At 33.5% G+C, this 16,086-nt stretch overlaps 1 protein-coding gene across 3 annotated transcripts in view; it reads left to right on the top strand.

Annotated features, from left to right (window-relative positions):
- LOC100749309 (protein eva-1 homolog C-like) overlaps positions 1 to 16,086 on the top strand; it is a 127,496-nt gene that overhangs the window by 79,354 nt on the left and 32,056 nt on the right. For all 3 annotated transcript variants that reach the window (XM_012393321.3, XM_033324430.1, XM_033324431.1), the window contains one exon: positions 10,043 to 10,260. In XM_012393321.3, coding sequence (XP_012248744.2) covers positions 10,043 to 10,260 — 218 coding nt within the window. The remainder of the gene's footprint in view (positions 1 to 10,042; positions 10,261 to 16,086) is intronic.

The following is a 16,086-nucleotide window of genomic DNA, read 5'->3' on the forward strand; positions in this document are numbered from 1 at the left end:
CAATTCCCATTAGATTTACCTTCGATACATTTCAATTTCATTGTATACGCTTAAGTAGCGTCGCAACGTCTATAGACGTTTACACCACCTTCTGGTGTCTCTTCGATCGGAGGGATGTTGTGCTAAGCCGGCGGTAAGCTTTCGTTTCGAGTACCCTTTAAAGCTCGGATTAACCGGCGGACAAATTAACTTGGGGTTAACTTTGGTATCATTTGATTAATCGTATGCAAATCTCAAAGAAAATTTCTTTTTTCATTTTTCTATCGCGAAATCAGATCGGAACCTGTTGAAATCGAAAGGAATTCCACTCATTTCAGCTTTTTATCAACAACCTCTAATCAGATAGTTCTGTTAACTTCCGCTCATTATGTTTTACTTACTGATTGCTTTGGGTTAGTTTTTTCTACACTTTTTTTGTTATTTTAAATCTGTTAGCTTTTTTACCTGTACCTGCATTGTCGTTCTGTCAATTAACGTCGAATATTTTTCATAGAAAAGTGATACTGAAATTAGCTGAAAAGCGAGGAATATTTGACGTGACGCGACATTTTAATTAAACCTGTGTAATTATATGCTTTTGATAAGGTAATGGTTCGTTGCACCGCTTCGTTATAATGTCCTCAACAGTCTTTTGTTCGGCGATTAACTAATAGATTTTAGTTATCATCCCATTCGTGTGATGTAACAAATATTGTGGTTAAAAAATACATAATTTAAATTAATATGATTATTGTGAATTATTAGATCAACTTTTTTAGGCTTTTTAGGTTTGGGGAATGTTGTGACACAGCTCAAATTTATAAGAATAAAATTTTTTAAATTAGTTCTCTGGAAATGTGCTCCGTTTTAGAAATATTCATTATCTATACTTGGTAAGAATCTTTACAAATACATGTTTGCTATTAATTCGAAAGAACTATACGAAACGTATATACATATTTAGAACGCAAGATACAATTAAAAGCATCGAGGTTTCAATCTAAAACTCTCTCAACCGGATTCTCTTTCAGAATCTTTAATTATTATAAGCTATACAATAGATGAATACAACGAATATCGAGAAAAATTGTATGTTTATAATCTGGACTTATTTAATTACAGAAAGAATTTTTAAGAATTTGTATAAATGAAATTCGACCTTAAAATATGGAATTGTAGTACAAATAATACAAATGGAATTCGATATTGTATAACACTTAATGAGTAACACAATTTTCTACCGAGGCTGCGTTTTTTAAATTATTTTCTCAATATGAATTTGCATAAAAATTAGTAGTTCGATAATAATTATGGAGCAAGGCTACCAGCGTCCACGCAACAATATGTACAACATATAAACTACCAATTTGTCTTGCCTACTTATCAACAGAAACCGGGGAAGCCATAGCAACCCCCAAAAGCGTATTGCAACCCGTTTTCCAAGAGGAGCACGGTCTCGGCTGAATAAACAACGCTGAAATTTAACATCTCCCTCCATCTCTTTCCTCCACGTTCCTGTTTCCGTTGTTTTCTGCGGTGTGGCAGAGCAGAAATTCGGAGCTGTTTCACAGCTTGACCCGCGCCATGAAAACGTGGACAGGATGCACTTGAAATAAGAGGTCAGCCAGCAGGAGGTTGAAATCGCGGTGCAACCGGAAAATACGCTCGCGATAAATGTACCACCCTATGTATTTACATCTTTCGGGACAGCTTTATGGTTGAACGAGAACAGAAATACAGGCCACCCCCGCTACAAGGGTGGTTCTGCTCCGCGTTCGAAGCCGACGTTTCGGTTGTTTCGTTCGCTGATTCTCGTTCTACCGTTAGTGTTTCTCTTCTTCTTCTTGTTATTACCGTGTGATTGACGGTTCGAAGCTCTGAACTTGAAGTATTTTTAAATGAAACGATAATTTACATCGAGGATGATAAATTAGAATTTATATTGTAAATCGAATAAAATTGCTGCAGTTAGGCTTTTAACATGTGATGCCCACTTAGTGAAATCAACTTCATTTAAAACTTAAAAATTAAATTAATTAAAAGTTAAAATTACATCCAATTCCTGTTTCTAGTTATCCAAATGGCTTTTTCTTTTTTATAATATAATTGGTTCGATGTTAAAAAATTGTTCTACCTTCTAAATTACGTATTTCCTATTTCGTTTCAATAGCTAATATCCTAATATCCTATGTTTGTGATGTGGTGTGATGTAAGGTACTAATGCAAATAATAGCGATATAATACTGAAATTACGAAAGACATATAATATTTGGATAATAGAACGTTTAGATAATAGAAATGAAGGTTCTGCCGTATTTGGAATAGCAGATAAGGTTATATTCGGCTAGGATAATCAATATTCCTATACTCTCGTGTAGTTAATAGTCAAGTATTAGACAACTTTTACAGAAATGGAGCTAAAATTGATATTTCACGTAATGATATTCTTCTATTGTCGATAATTCCAATACTTCTCCATACTCGAATTTTATGCTTTTGTCAAAAGAATGTTTTCACTTTTTTATTCTTTCTCTGAAATTACAATTTGTTGAGCGTATTTAACAAAAATTCCTCGATGGCTGAACGTAATTTGATATCGAGCAGTGTTTTCACATGTTAACTATTGTACAAGCATGTTTTACAGCGTGGTTCATTCGAAACTCAACTTTTACTGGGTAACATCGATTCACTACGTTTTGTAACATAAATACAACAAATATACGCGATATATCGTTTTCATTGTGGTATTGAAAGTTGTGGCCACATTTTCGCTTATCATTGCGCAAACGTGCTTCAAAGCTAATAAGAGTATTTTATAAATGAACCAGGATTGGTACCGAGTCAAAGGCATAAAGATACAATGATTTCGTGCGGTTTTCTTGTTTTTACCAAACAAAGACTGTATTCATGTCGCAAATATCCAATTCGGATGCGGCAGTTCACGTTGATATTGATTTACCGTTCACACAATTTGGCCGGAGTTCATTCTAAAAGAGGCTAAAGCTTAGTTTCCAAACTTTAATTCATACGAATGATATTCACATAAAAGAGACTAGAATTTATTAGTGTAATAAATCAACCTAGTGATGGTCATTGTAACTTGATTGCCTCTGTTGCTTTTGTGCAATGAGCTATTTATCTCTTGTATTGTAGTTGCATTAAGAAGCAGGAGGAAATTTGGATGAAATTTACAAAACAATGATAACCGAATCTTTTAATTTTTGATAAATTATGCTATATATTAATAAAGGCAAATATTCTTCGTTAAGAATTTTCATCAAAAATCTTTATGAAAAATTCCTAAAAATAATATAAACCATCTTATACTGTGTTTTACAAATATTTTGTCCGTTTCCAAAAACCAATTAAATTGATTTCCTTGTTCCCTGAGAAGGAGAAAGAAAACCTATTCGAAGAACAAATTCAAACTTTTCCAATCTACTAGCCGATAATAACCACACTATTCAAAAACCAACCACAATTTTAAGCACTACAATCATCTCAAAAACTTTCTGTTGAATTAACTCAAAAACTTGGCTCAAGAGTATCCTCTTCGCCGTCAGCGAATTGTATAAAACTACTCTTTATCAAACTTCTAGTCCGATTTCTTTTACCCCAACTTCTCCTACTTTTAAAAGCACCATTTTCAAGAAATTTCATAGGAATTCACAAATGCAGACAATGCAGGGAAACCATCGCAAATTCTACTAGATATCATATTAATTTCCGCACGAGTCGAAAGGAGTATAAAAAGCTTAGCTCGAAAGTCAAGTTATCCCGAAGACACGTGAAACCTTTTCGGTTGTTACTTTAACGTCGGACACGTGATTCGAATATCGTATGCACGATTGTTCCATCGAAGTACTCACATACGCGATGTAGGCTGTGTTACATTAGTAGCTGTAATGGCTGCAAGATGTAAAATATTTTTGGCCACGTTTGTGGGTCGTTCGTTCAAGAGCACACCGGAATTCTGACGAATAAGCGCGTGGAACGGCGATCGATCCCATTGATTGCATGCGAGCGCATTTTGATCGGAGATTAATCGAGTACAGTTCTGTACGATTCATAAAAGTGTTCAAATATTTGCAACGGGAGATTATAATGTGATATCCGTATGCTTTAGTGCAGGATTGGGAATTTAATTGCGAGCGTGAGAAATGGAAAGAGATTTTAAAATGTCTGTGTAGCTGTGTGATGTGATGTTGGCAATACTGAACTTTAATTGATATTTGTAGTTGAAGTTATGTGGAATGTTTGTGATTAAAGTTATGTGAGACATTTGTAGGTATATTTGTAGTTGAGATTACGTACAATTAAGCTTCAAGTATTTATGTTTCTGTAACATTACATGTGATTTTATGATAACAAAAATTTAAGTTTTTTTCTTATAAAGTAGCTTACAATGTAACTTTATATAATTTTAATAGATGCCATATTTAACGATAAGTTCCTTTCACATGATAGCAGCAATATTTGTAATTACAACATTAAAGTGGCCGTGCAATTTAAAAAAATCTGTTAATTAAATCATGTTTTATCGCAAAATAAATTTAATCAAATTTGTAGATATTAAGTCGCTATTAAAATTAAAACACTAATTAACTCTTGGGTCCTTTCGATTCCAAGTCTCTTTGAGCTTTTTGACGTAACTTTACGATGGAAAATGAATAAAAAAGCCGGACATCAAAGAGGAAAAATATAGCGGGCAGTTTCGAGGATGAGACCAAGCAGAATCATTAATTTTCAAGCATCGAACGAAATAGAAGCCTGGAATTAAAAGCATTACAAGTTGATTCGGAAAAAAATTTACGCGCATGCATGAGAGAAGGCAAATTTCATATCGTAGAAATTTATACTAGGACCAGGTACACGCCGTATCGACAGTATAAAATAATGACCATTTCAAAGAGAATTTAATTCTTTATCGATGCTTTTTGTTGCTTGATACGACCTCCCATCTATATCTCTTGTTACTCGTCTCCCTTTTTCATTGATTTTCAATATGTCTAGTAGATATCGGTTCCATGTCGCAGTACTTCTGAAATTTTCGTTGTAATATTTTTCACATCAAACGACATGCATAATTGCTATAAAGCCGGAAATTAGAAAATTTGTTCCAATTTATTGCAATCAATTGCTGACTACAATCATCACTTGATTTGTGAATTGAACTCTTGCAATGTATCATATTTTATACAAACAAATATATTTATTGCACAAATAATATTTTTCGAAATGAACGATGAACAAAAGAAATAAAGTTTTTTCAAAGTGTATAAATATATTTAGGAAATTTTGTAAGTATCTAGAAAATTCTAAGTAATTTTAAAAAATTCACATATTAAATAACAAAGTTCAATGTAATAAACTTCAAAGTTTGAACATCTGAACTTTGTTTTTTTTTGCTTTTCTACGCATACAACTAAAATGTACGAAGTAACATGGTTTCATGTTACTTAGAAGGTAAAATCACGAGAAACGCAAAATTCAGATATTAAAATCTTTAAAACAGATAACATCGTAATACAAAGTATACGTGCATAAGTATATTGTTTATTATTCTTTGTTTTTATGGTTTTATGGTTTGTAACATAAGAAGAATGCAGAAAGAGATATTCCGCGATAAACGAATGGTTTAGAAGAGCACTAGAAAAAAGAAGGATGAATTCCTTTATGGTTACGGTTGTTTAATGTTCTCGAAAATATGAAAGTAGCAAGCTGACCCGGTAGGTAGTGTCTAAAAGCTGTCGTCAAATGGATACGTGATATTAAAAAACAAAAGAAGTACTTACTTGAAACATAAATCGTGCGTAGAACAAAGAAGATTACAGGAAAAGTAAAAAATATTTTCGTATGAAAAAATTTATAATCCACTTTCTATAAGAAAAAAAGTTTCCACAATAAAGTGTTTGTAAAACATAGTTAAAATGGAATAAGTTTCTTGTTCTATATGTTTAATGTCTTCAAAGAAAATGTACACATAAGTGTTTGGTGCATATCATGTAACTTAACGGTAATTATATTTTAAGAGATTCGTCAAAATCTCGGGAACGCACTAGTGAAAGAATTGCAAATTAAAAATGGCATACGAGCAAAAATTTATCGAGTTTTAAAATCTATCTCCTATTTATGCTAACATAATCAAATAATACAATAGGTGAAACAATATTTTTAAAACATTCAGCAGCGTATCGAAGCACGTGTTTCAAATGACTCTTTATTAAAATCAGAACAACTTCGTTCATAAAAAATACGACATAGATAAAATAAAAAATTAGAAGCTTTTCGAAAAAAATATTCCTCATCAATTGGTGAGACGATCTAAGGTATTTGAAGGTAAATCCTCGAGATATCGAAAGATGGATCGCGATTACACTGGTGGTTGTCGGATCGCCGTGAAAAGCGATTTCAGGAGCGAGCCACACTCGTCTGCGTCTCGTGATCGCCGCGAATGTGGCGAGGATATCTTCCATGGGGGTCGATCTTTTTCCTTCTGGCACACTTGTAAGAGCGTGTGGAGTTAATGAGACGGAAGAACGGGCGGCACGATATTGCAAGTTTGAGAAATAGCCTCATAAAGGCGTTACAGCGCTGCTGAAACTCGAGGTGAAGCCCAGCAAGGATTGAAACGTTCACGAGATTCCGGACAAAAAAGCCGCTGTCATGAGTTTCTGAGACGTACGATCGTGCTTCGTATAATTACGCGTTGGTAATCTCCGCCCGTGAGCTTTACAACATGTATTAAAGACATAACGGGCAATAGTGGAAAGCTTCGAAGCATCGGGGATCTTTGGTTCGTAGTTTCAGGCATCGTAGATGGTTTACAGTGAAATGCAACGACATGTGATTGGAACTGTTGTACTTTCCGATATTTTGGTTTAGGGAGTTTAGTAAATATGATGTAGGGAGTGGAATTTTAGGCTTTTTAATTTTTCGATTTGGAGGATGAAGGGATAAGTTATTGTACAATGGGAATCTTAATAAGATCTGGGAAACGATGCTTCAGAATAATCTGTAAAACAATTTATTCAGTTAATTAGGAAGGTAAATTCAAACTGTTTAATGCTGCAAAGTAAAAACTCTAAACATAAAAAAATGCAGATTTATTGTAAATTTCAATATTCAAATTTAAAGATTAAAATTCAAAGTTCAGATCTAAATATCAAAATTGTTAAATATCCCAATTCAAAAATTTAGATTATAATCTTGATAGTGTCTTTGTACTAGCCTTTTCAACTCATAAAATTAAAAAAGTTTCTTCGAAACACCAATAATTTAAGGATGGGACAAATTTCTAATTAAGCGGTCTCTATAATCTTATTGTTACGTCTAGAAACTATTTCCCAATAATCTTTCTAACCATTTAACCATTCACTCCTTTCTAAACCGAACAATCCTTATTCATCCTGAAAATACCATCGCAATCGGGTTAACCTCTATAGCGATACGTTTCGATCACATTGGTATAAAGCAAAGAGAAACGAGGATCAGGTACTTTATTCTGACGATGTGTCGATGCAATTAGATGTTCGACGGCAATGAAATTTACCTTTCTCCCACATAAACGAAATTACCGGCGTAGAACGAACGATAGCCTTCAGGCCACGTTTCACCACAACTTTGCCAACGTTTTGCGAAGCAACGATCGGTAACAAGAGGGTTCGAAGAGTAGAGGTGGATGTTCCTCGAAGAGCACTCGTCTAGTCCCACCTGAATTATCGGGTCTATTGCTTCGACATCGATCTATCGGTTCCCGTCCTACATGGTCGAAAAGCTGAGAAATTTCGCACGTCTGTTCGTCCCTTTCATGTGGTTTGCGCGAGAATTCCGCAAGCAATTAGAAATTTTCCTTGCATTTCCAACTCACTGACGCTCAATTAGGAGGAAGTTTATTATCCCGAAAGTTGTGCCTACATGCGGTTTCGATGGTATATGACGCGTGTTTCATTTGTTTTTATAATACGAGAGTGAAATTGAACTGTATTAATCTTTTATACCCGTGGTTTTTCATTATGAATAATGATTCTGTTAAAAAAAACTGTGTTTTCTAAAGTAATAAGAGAATTAACTAAGATACGCACCTGTAATTTTAATGATGTGTTATTGGACCGATGATTATTATCTTTATATGAATTGTTTGATTTTATTAAAAACGTACCAAAAATGATTTTTATATCAGTCATATTATATTGAAAATAAAAAGACGGATACAGGTACACAAATGATAAAAAAATATACAATATACAACTTCTCTTATTATAAAAGTAACGAATATCATACACTGTCGCAAAATTGATAAAGAATTTTAAAAACATTTCTGCCACCCTTATTTCTAGAATTACTTATTAGTTTTTCATAACGATAAAAAATGCAGTAGGAAATACATATATTTGTATTTTACCGTAATATTTTATTATCTCTTTATAATGAACAATTAATTTCATTACATTTTACAAGTATTATACATAATGATGTGTAGCTAACAGAAATTTTCTTATTTCTTTTTTCATGCTTTCCTTCGGACTGCTCCATTTTATTGGTCATTTACGACGACTTTGGTGGTGGCGATGGTGGCGGTTGGAACAACGACACTGTAACAATTCGCATGGTAACAACGACACACTGATTAACTCTGGTGATGGTAACCACGATAACGTGGCGGTGTATCGTACCGATGGTAACCACAATGCCTGGTACATCGTGGTGACGGTGACAACAATGACACGTTAATAAATCATGCTGATGGTAACCACATTGGCATGCTAACAAACCACGTTCACGGTGACTGTACTGATACACTAACATTTTGTTGAACATCTTGTTGGGTCAACGACTTAATTGCTCCGCGTAATGTATCCCTGAATGCTTTTAACTACGAAACATTTCTTATATCCTGCCTAATTTATATCCTATATTCTGCAATTGATGTCTTTATTTTTATTAAAACAATGTCTTTTATTGCTATTTCCTATACTTGCGTTTACTTCGCTATCTTTATAATATAAACTTTTTCTATCTCGCGTTTCATTATTTTTGCTATGAAAAAATCAAATTCGTTTTATATTATTATAAATTTCATTCATTATTTCGCTTCAACTTCGGACCCACACAATCTATCACTATTTACTACGCCTACTAACGCCATTGTTTCTGTATAACCACTATGCATTCTCTCTGCGCAATTGTTGTACTAACAATCTCCACGTTCTGTATAACGCTATTCGCTTCTCTATAATATTTCTATTATCATACTTATTTAATGATGAAACTTTTATCAACATCATCAACACACGATTCTCTTAAAAAAAATTATTTTAAAAAATGTAAATAAATTAACAACTTTATAAATGGTTCGCTCTGTCGTTTTTCTCGATGTCGATCATGATACCAATCGGTTTGACTGAAACGCGGTAACGTCTGCGGTTCCATGCGCAAACTTGCCGTTGAACTTCACAAATGTGGTCCGTTGTTCATCCCGACTGGCTTGTATTTCGCCATGTAAACGAAACGACACTGCTTTCGCGGGTGTCATCGATACATCGCCGTTCAACCAATCCTCGATTGATCCACTCGTTAATTACCGCCAATCTCCCGGAACTAATCACCATTGCGGCGACATTGTAACGGGTCATCAATCGATCCACGCCGTCGATGGTTCCTTCCTTCCGATCGTTTCTATGTATTTCACTTCCCTTTTGTCCTTTCTTTCGTTTGTATATCTGTTCGCGCAACTCTTTCATCTCTTGTTTTATATCTTTTTTCTATCTTTTCATATTTGAATATTCTGTGCCTCACATTTATTATTATCTTACATTTCATTGTCATCGATGATTGAAATATCTCTTCAATCCCATACAAATCACACGATTTCCTAATTGACCGAATAAATTATTTTATTTTGATTTTTTGGCTGAAAAATTTCATCGACAATTTCTTTTATAATTTCATTAATTAATCTTCTCGTGTACTTGCAACAATTCTCTTTCCTCGTTAAATAATCTTCATTGTTGCATCTTACATCGCATCTTACATTGCACATACATGTTGTTTAACATAACAGCCTTGTTATTAGGCACCCTGAAGACCTATCAGCGCGCAGCTTGTGACGAGGAGTCGATGACACTGAAGTGTCCATTAGGTACCACCATCTCTGTCGTTCTAGCTCAATATGGTAGAGCAGGAGCAAATGGAACCGATAGGTGTAGCTCCTCTGATCCATCCATGTACATTGGGGACAGACAAACGAATCAGACTTGTATCTGGCCGCAATCGCTGCAGGTATGTGTCTAGAAGGCAACTTTTTAAATAATTCAGTCGTTGAACGATTTGAAGAAGGAACGAACCTCTTGTGATAATTAAGAAATCAAATCGAATTTTCCGTATCTCCTGTTATTTGATTTATTAGAGAAATAATAGCTCTAATCTTTTCACATGTAACAGTATCTTAAAATAATAAAGATTGATGAAAATTTATTGAGGTTGATAAATTAATAATAAATAATCGAATCGAATAAATAAATGATCGAAATCAGTAAAAATAAGTAAATATGCAGGAATTAGCGCCGTGAAAATGATAAAAACGAGTTACTAATTAAATAAACATGGGAAAAATAATGTTATAGCGCTACAAATTAATTGAGATTAACAGAAATGGGTAAAAGTTAATAGAAACAATAAAATATAGATAGAAATATAGCAATAATGTTTACATATAAGAATAGAGTAATTATGTAATAGTAATTATGTAGTTATGTAATCCCTCTATTTCTTCCTCTTTTCATATTTTTTTATTTTGTTATTCATTTGCATTTACTGCACTTAACGTTTATAAATAGGTAACTTTATGTTATCGCATTTACGATGTGTGGACTCATCTTTACCATCTTCTGTGCATACAATATGGTATAGATGATTATTATTCGTGCGATGAAGATAAGTCGGTGGTTAACTAAACCACGTTAGCATAGCGAAACTTTATGTTAAAGTAGGATCTAAACTACGATCGACGCATGGCTTTCATCATCAGCGTTAGGAAGCTTCGTATATCGAATGTTCTATATTATTACTTCCCATAACTTACTAATTAATGTTTGATTTTACCAACTTTAAATTGTGCTTGTACGTCACATCATCGACTGAAAGTTGTACTTTAGCTCTTTACTCTTTCACGGGTAATTGGACCTCTGACCACAGATTCGAAGACATTAAGTGGGTAACTATTAGTAATATTTATTAAGAACGGATATTCTATTTCCATATATGCCGATATTAAACAAGCTGAAGTTGATTAAAGAAAATTAAATATTTTACGGAAGGAATGAAACTTTATACATTAAGAATAAAGTTTATCTTTTACTTACTTTCAATTATTGATATTACTTTAGATATTAATTCTTCACAAACATGTATTAGATTGTCCGAAAAGTGTCTTTCTTTTACAGACACGTCTTTTACTATAACGCATCTTTATACAAATATGAAACCTAATCTGTCGAACGTTGTAATCTTTATCTTGATAGAACAAAATGGATCATACATAATTCGATAAAATAATATAAAACGGAAAAGGTTGTGCATCCATTATTTCCTTATAAAACGAAAGAATCTTTTCGGGACATTTCGGAACATAATTTTCAAACATTCTTATGTTTTATAATATCTTTCAAAATATAAAACTATTCTACTGTAATTTCTTTTTAAGTGTTCTATTTAAAATCATTAGTATCTAATACTTTATTTGCAAATCAACCTTGCACAATAAAAAGACTATCCACTTCTTTACTTAAAAATTATCCAAAACCATTGAGCATTTAACATAAAAAAGATCTGGACACTGGATACTGGACACTGAATATGTAAGCGATGAGAGACATTTAAGGTGAAAATCAAATGTGACACACTGTATATTAGCTTCCGCCTTGCTCCGAAATATGTCTGAAATAATTTCCACATCCATCTTCCGATATCGGAGAAACTTTGCGGAGCAGTAACTTCAAAAGTATCGGATCGTCGTAAAACATTACGAATCGGATAACCCGTGATCCGATCTTTGAAAGTTACAACTCGCAACCGTCCCTCCCGCGAAACTTTATGTGTCATCTTATATTTATCGGTTTCTTGCGAAATTCTGATTTCTAATCCGTAGGAGGACGCAGACGATTGCCGTAGCACCAGGATCTCTTTCCGGTGAACGAGAAATCGAGCCGGAAGGAATCGTAAATCGTATCCACTTTGCCGAGTTAACCCTTGCACGCGGCTCAACCCTCGTAACTTCTGCTTAGGTCTGTAAGCTTTCGTGCCCTCGCTACGCCTCCGAAAAAGATTTCCACCGAAACCCTTTCATCGTTAGGATTTCGGATCAGGCTTTAGTCGAATAGTGTATTTACTTACTATGTTGCGTCTGTACGATACTTTCAACCTTTCTCTTTCTTCGTTTTTTCTTCGATCATCGCTCTGTTTGGAGAGTCGAGGATTTCTTGGATCGGTTTCGTTAGAAGTAGGTTTAGGTTAACACGTTTGAAACTGGTGGCACACTGTGTATTTTATGTAGTGTTCATCCGCAATTTAACCAATGATGTATCTTTTACGTCATATAAATGTATTCTCGTTATTATTTGAGTGTAATAAACTGTGGATGCTTATACAATTTCGTTCATTAATTCTTTGAATAATTTTGTTAAAGACCTTTGCTTAAGATTCATTATACTCCAAATAAACTGGTATAAAAGAATTCTGAAAGATTGTTGCGGTAGATGGAGCGTATCTTCTAAAATATTTGATGACAAATAGTGCTGATAACTGAAAGATAGACTCGAAATATAAAAGAATATCAAGAATTCGACAGAAGAGCATGATTATTTCTAGTTAACTTGTTCCTCTTTTATATCGCCGCTCCTGTTTTTAAATCAGCTCAGGTCTTGATCACCTTGTTTACGGAAGTGCATAATAACTACTTTGAAAGTCTTAAAGATCATTCGATTGGAATGTTTTCAATTCTTGAACGTCGCAGCATGTCCTACATTCGCTTACATTCTTAGCCCTTTGTTTACCATAAAAATGCAGAAATAATGTTGCAAAATAATAAGTAAAGTTAAGAGTGCAGCTTTAGTCTCTCTTATATTTCTATTATATCATACAAGCAACCCTTGAGCCAGATATTAGAAACATTTTTCCATGACAATAGGAATTCGAAGGAAAGAAATTAAAAGATCAATAATATTTTTTAAGTACTGTTATCAATGTCTTTGTTACATTCAATCGCCCGTTGAACCAAATACCAGATACTTTTTCAATAGAAGTAAGAAAGAAGAAAGAAATTAAAGGGTGAAATTTCGCTTGGTTCACTGATGATCCAATTTGTCCACCCAATTTGGGATTAATTCTTTCATTATCTACAGACAGTAGAACTACTTTATCTTCCAATTAACCATTCTTAGAAAAGATTTCTTTATATTCTTAAAATTCTTTGTAAATTAACGTCTTCAAAAGTCAACGAAACAAATTTCTATCTCTGTACAATACACCGTTAACCGTTTTTGTACATTATCATTCGTTTCGTCGTGTTGCGGAAAGAGCGACATTTGAAACCGCATTTCCTCTTCCCTCTCGAATAAGTCGGTCGCTGGCACACTCGACGAAATAGCGGAGTGTCGTTTTCAGGTCAGTTGCCATTATCTTTTCGAACGTGGATTTTAAATGGCGGTCATCTCACGCCTCTTTCGTCCGCTTATTCGACCTGACTCCGCTCTGTTTCGCCCGCGACGAGACTCACGATTACCAGTGGATTTCCACGGAAAACGAGCCATGTCTCCTGCGTTTTCCACTTTCGACACCTAACCGGCCGCTTTTTAGTCTTCCTCGATTTTCTTCGTGGTTGGGATGAAACGGAAATTACACTTTTAGTCGTTTCATTTTCACTTCATTTCGACCAAAGAATTAATGACTGCCATTTTTAAAAAAAAGTAATAGCGTTATCGAAAGGATTCTCATTTTTGCGCAGGTTTTCGAAACAGAATAAATCGTGAAAAATATATCATATATCTCAACGTAGATTTTAATCTAACTCTAGTGTTGTTTTCTAGATTTCCATATTTCTGTATTTCTTTTAACAAGGCTTTTATTTTAAGGGGAATATCACAAAACTGCATCCAATTCCTATGTTTTGGTATTTTCACGTCAAAAATTGTGTAAAAGTTTTATATATTAAAGTTGAAAGTTTTTCTTACATGCTTGCTAGATAACCCCAATATTTTGATTACTTCCATAAGAATTAGAAAAATTTAATTTCTTAAGGTAACTTCTACTTCTTCAACGAAACATTCTGAAACGATGTTTTCTAACTCGAAGGTTATTTTAGTTTTGCAAAATGACATCGTTTATTTTAGATGGAAAATGTGAAATTTGTGTGGTTGTCCTGTTACAAGGATTAATTTGTACGTTAGTTTGCGCAACAGAGATTAGCAGGACGAAACGGAATGCCAGGTTTTGCAGTCGCTTGCAAAATCCTATTGTGTTTCCGTGCAATTAACTGTAACGTAGAACGAACATCGCAAGAGGGTTTGTAACTGCATTCGATTTGCGATTCTGAGCGGAGTAAATTATACAATGTATATTATTATCGAGTATTTATTGGATATCTGTTAAAGTATAATGATTGTGTTAAATTAAAAAAATTCAAATTTCATTTTATTAATTTTCCAATTTTGTCATTAATTTATTTTAATTTTCCTTAGACTAGTAAAGAAAATAAATCCCATTTTTTATTAGAAAAAAGAAAATGCTGTAGATTCTCTTTGTTTGACAAAGTAAATCATTTCAAAATTTTTTGTAAAAATATAGAGTTAAGGGGTTCGTTAAATCATATAATTTCCTTTTCGTCTCAATACACACTACAGACGATAACTTATCGATAAAGTCACAATAGAAATTCGTACCGTGCTATCCAATGGTCAGGAAAGTCATACAAGGATTTCGTATTTCACGTTTCCATTGCTCTGGAAAGCAGCTATTGTGCGTGATCCTTATATGGTGCTGAAGAAACTAAATAAAATTGCTCTTTTTATTCAATCAATGATCTCACTCTTGATGGCGTTTCCAGTAAGATCTTTTTCCAGTGAGTCTTCAATATCATAAAATAGTTTCTTTCACTCATCCAAATCATTAATCATGTCAAATCAATATATTTCACTCTTACCACGTAAAAATATTTGTTTCGCCTATTATCATTTAACCATCATTTACATTTAGAGAGTACATAATTTTCATCTTCAATAAAATTCTTTTATTTTGATTTAAAATTATTTAAAAAAAAATTATTATGACTAAAAAAAAATATATATGTAGTATCAGTAGAGAGAAGATACATTTTTATGTGACCAGCAGTTAATTAAATAGTAACATGGAAAAGATATATTTTTACGTAGCCTGTTTGAAATATGTTAATTAACATTGTTATAATAACATGAAGTAATAAACCAGAAGATTTATTATTCCAAGTCTGAAATAGTCGTCTCTGTTAGAAAACTAAAGCTTGTTAAAAAAATTACTTTCTATTAATCATTAACGATAAAATGACATTTTCCGGAATTCTTTTATAAAGAAAATATAATGTTTTAAAATTTGAAACCGTTTTCTCGAAAAGAATACATTCATCATTTTGGTCAATCAAAAATCTATAAAAGTATAATACGTTGTAAATACGTCCATCGTAGAAAAATTAATTCAATTTCTCATAAAGCAACGTAACTCGAATAAAATCTAAAAAGTTGTGAAAACCTATAATTTCCTACCACCTAAAATCTTTAGCGTTTTCTCAAAGAATATTGGCCGCCATACCGCGTAAGTATCAATTCGTACGATTATGCAGAGGAGTAGAGCATGGAAAACAATCTTTCTCTTTGCTTTTAGAACCATGCACTTAGTATAATGTGATCACTCCGATGACGCAACGAAATATCGTTCGAACTCATTTACGTTTTTCAACTGGAGTTTATCGGAAATGGAATATGAAGATGTTACGCCGAACCGTGGAGGTTAGAAGAATAGCGGACAATCCTCGAATACGTGGCACCGGGCCAAATACGCTCGTTATTTTGATCGTCGCGA

Source organism: Bombus impatiens, unplaced genomic scaffold (genome assembly GCF_000188095.3).
Source record: "Bombus impatiens unplaced genomic scaffold, BIMP_2.2 scf_2488, whole genome shotgun sequence".
NCBI classification, from domain to species: Eukaryota; Metazoa; Arthropoda; class Insecta; order Hymenoptera; family Apidae; genus Bombus; species Bombus impatiens.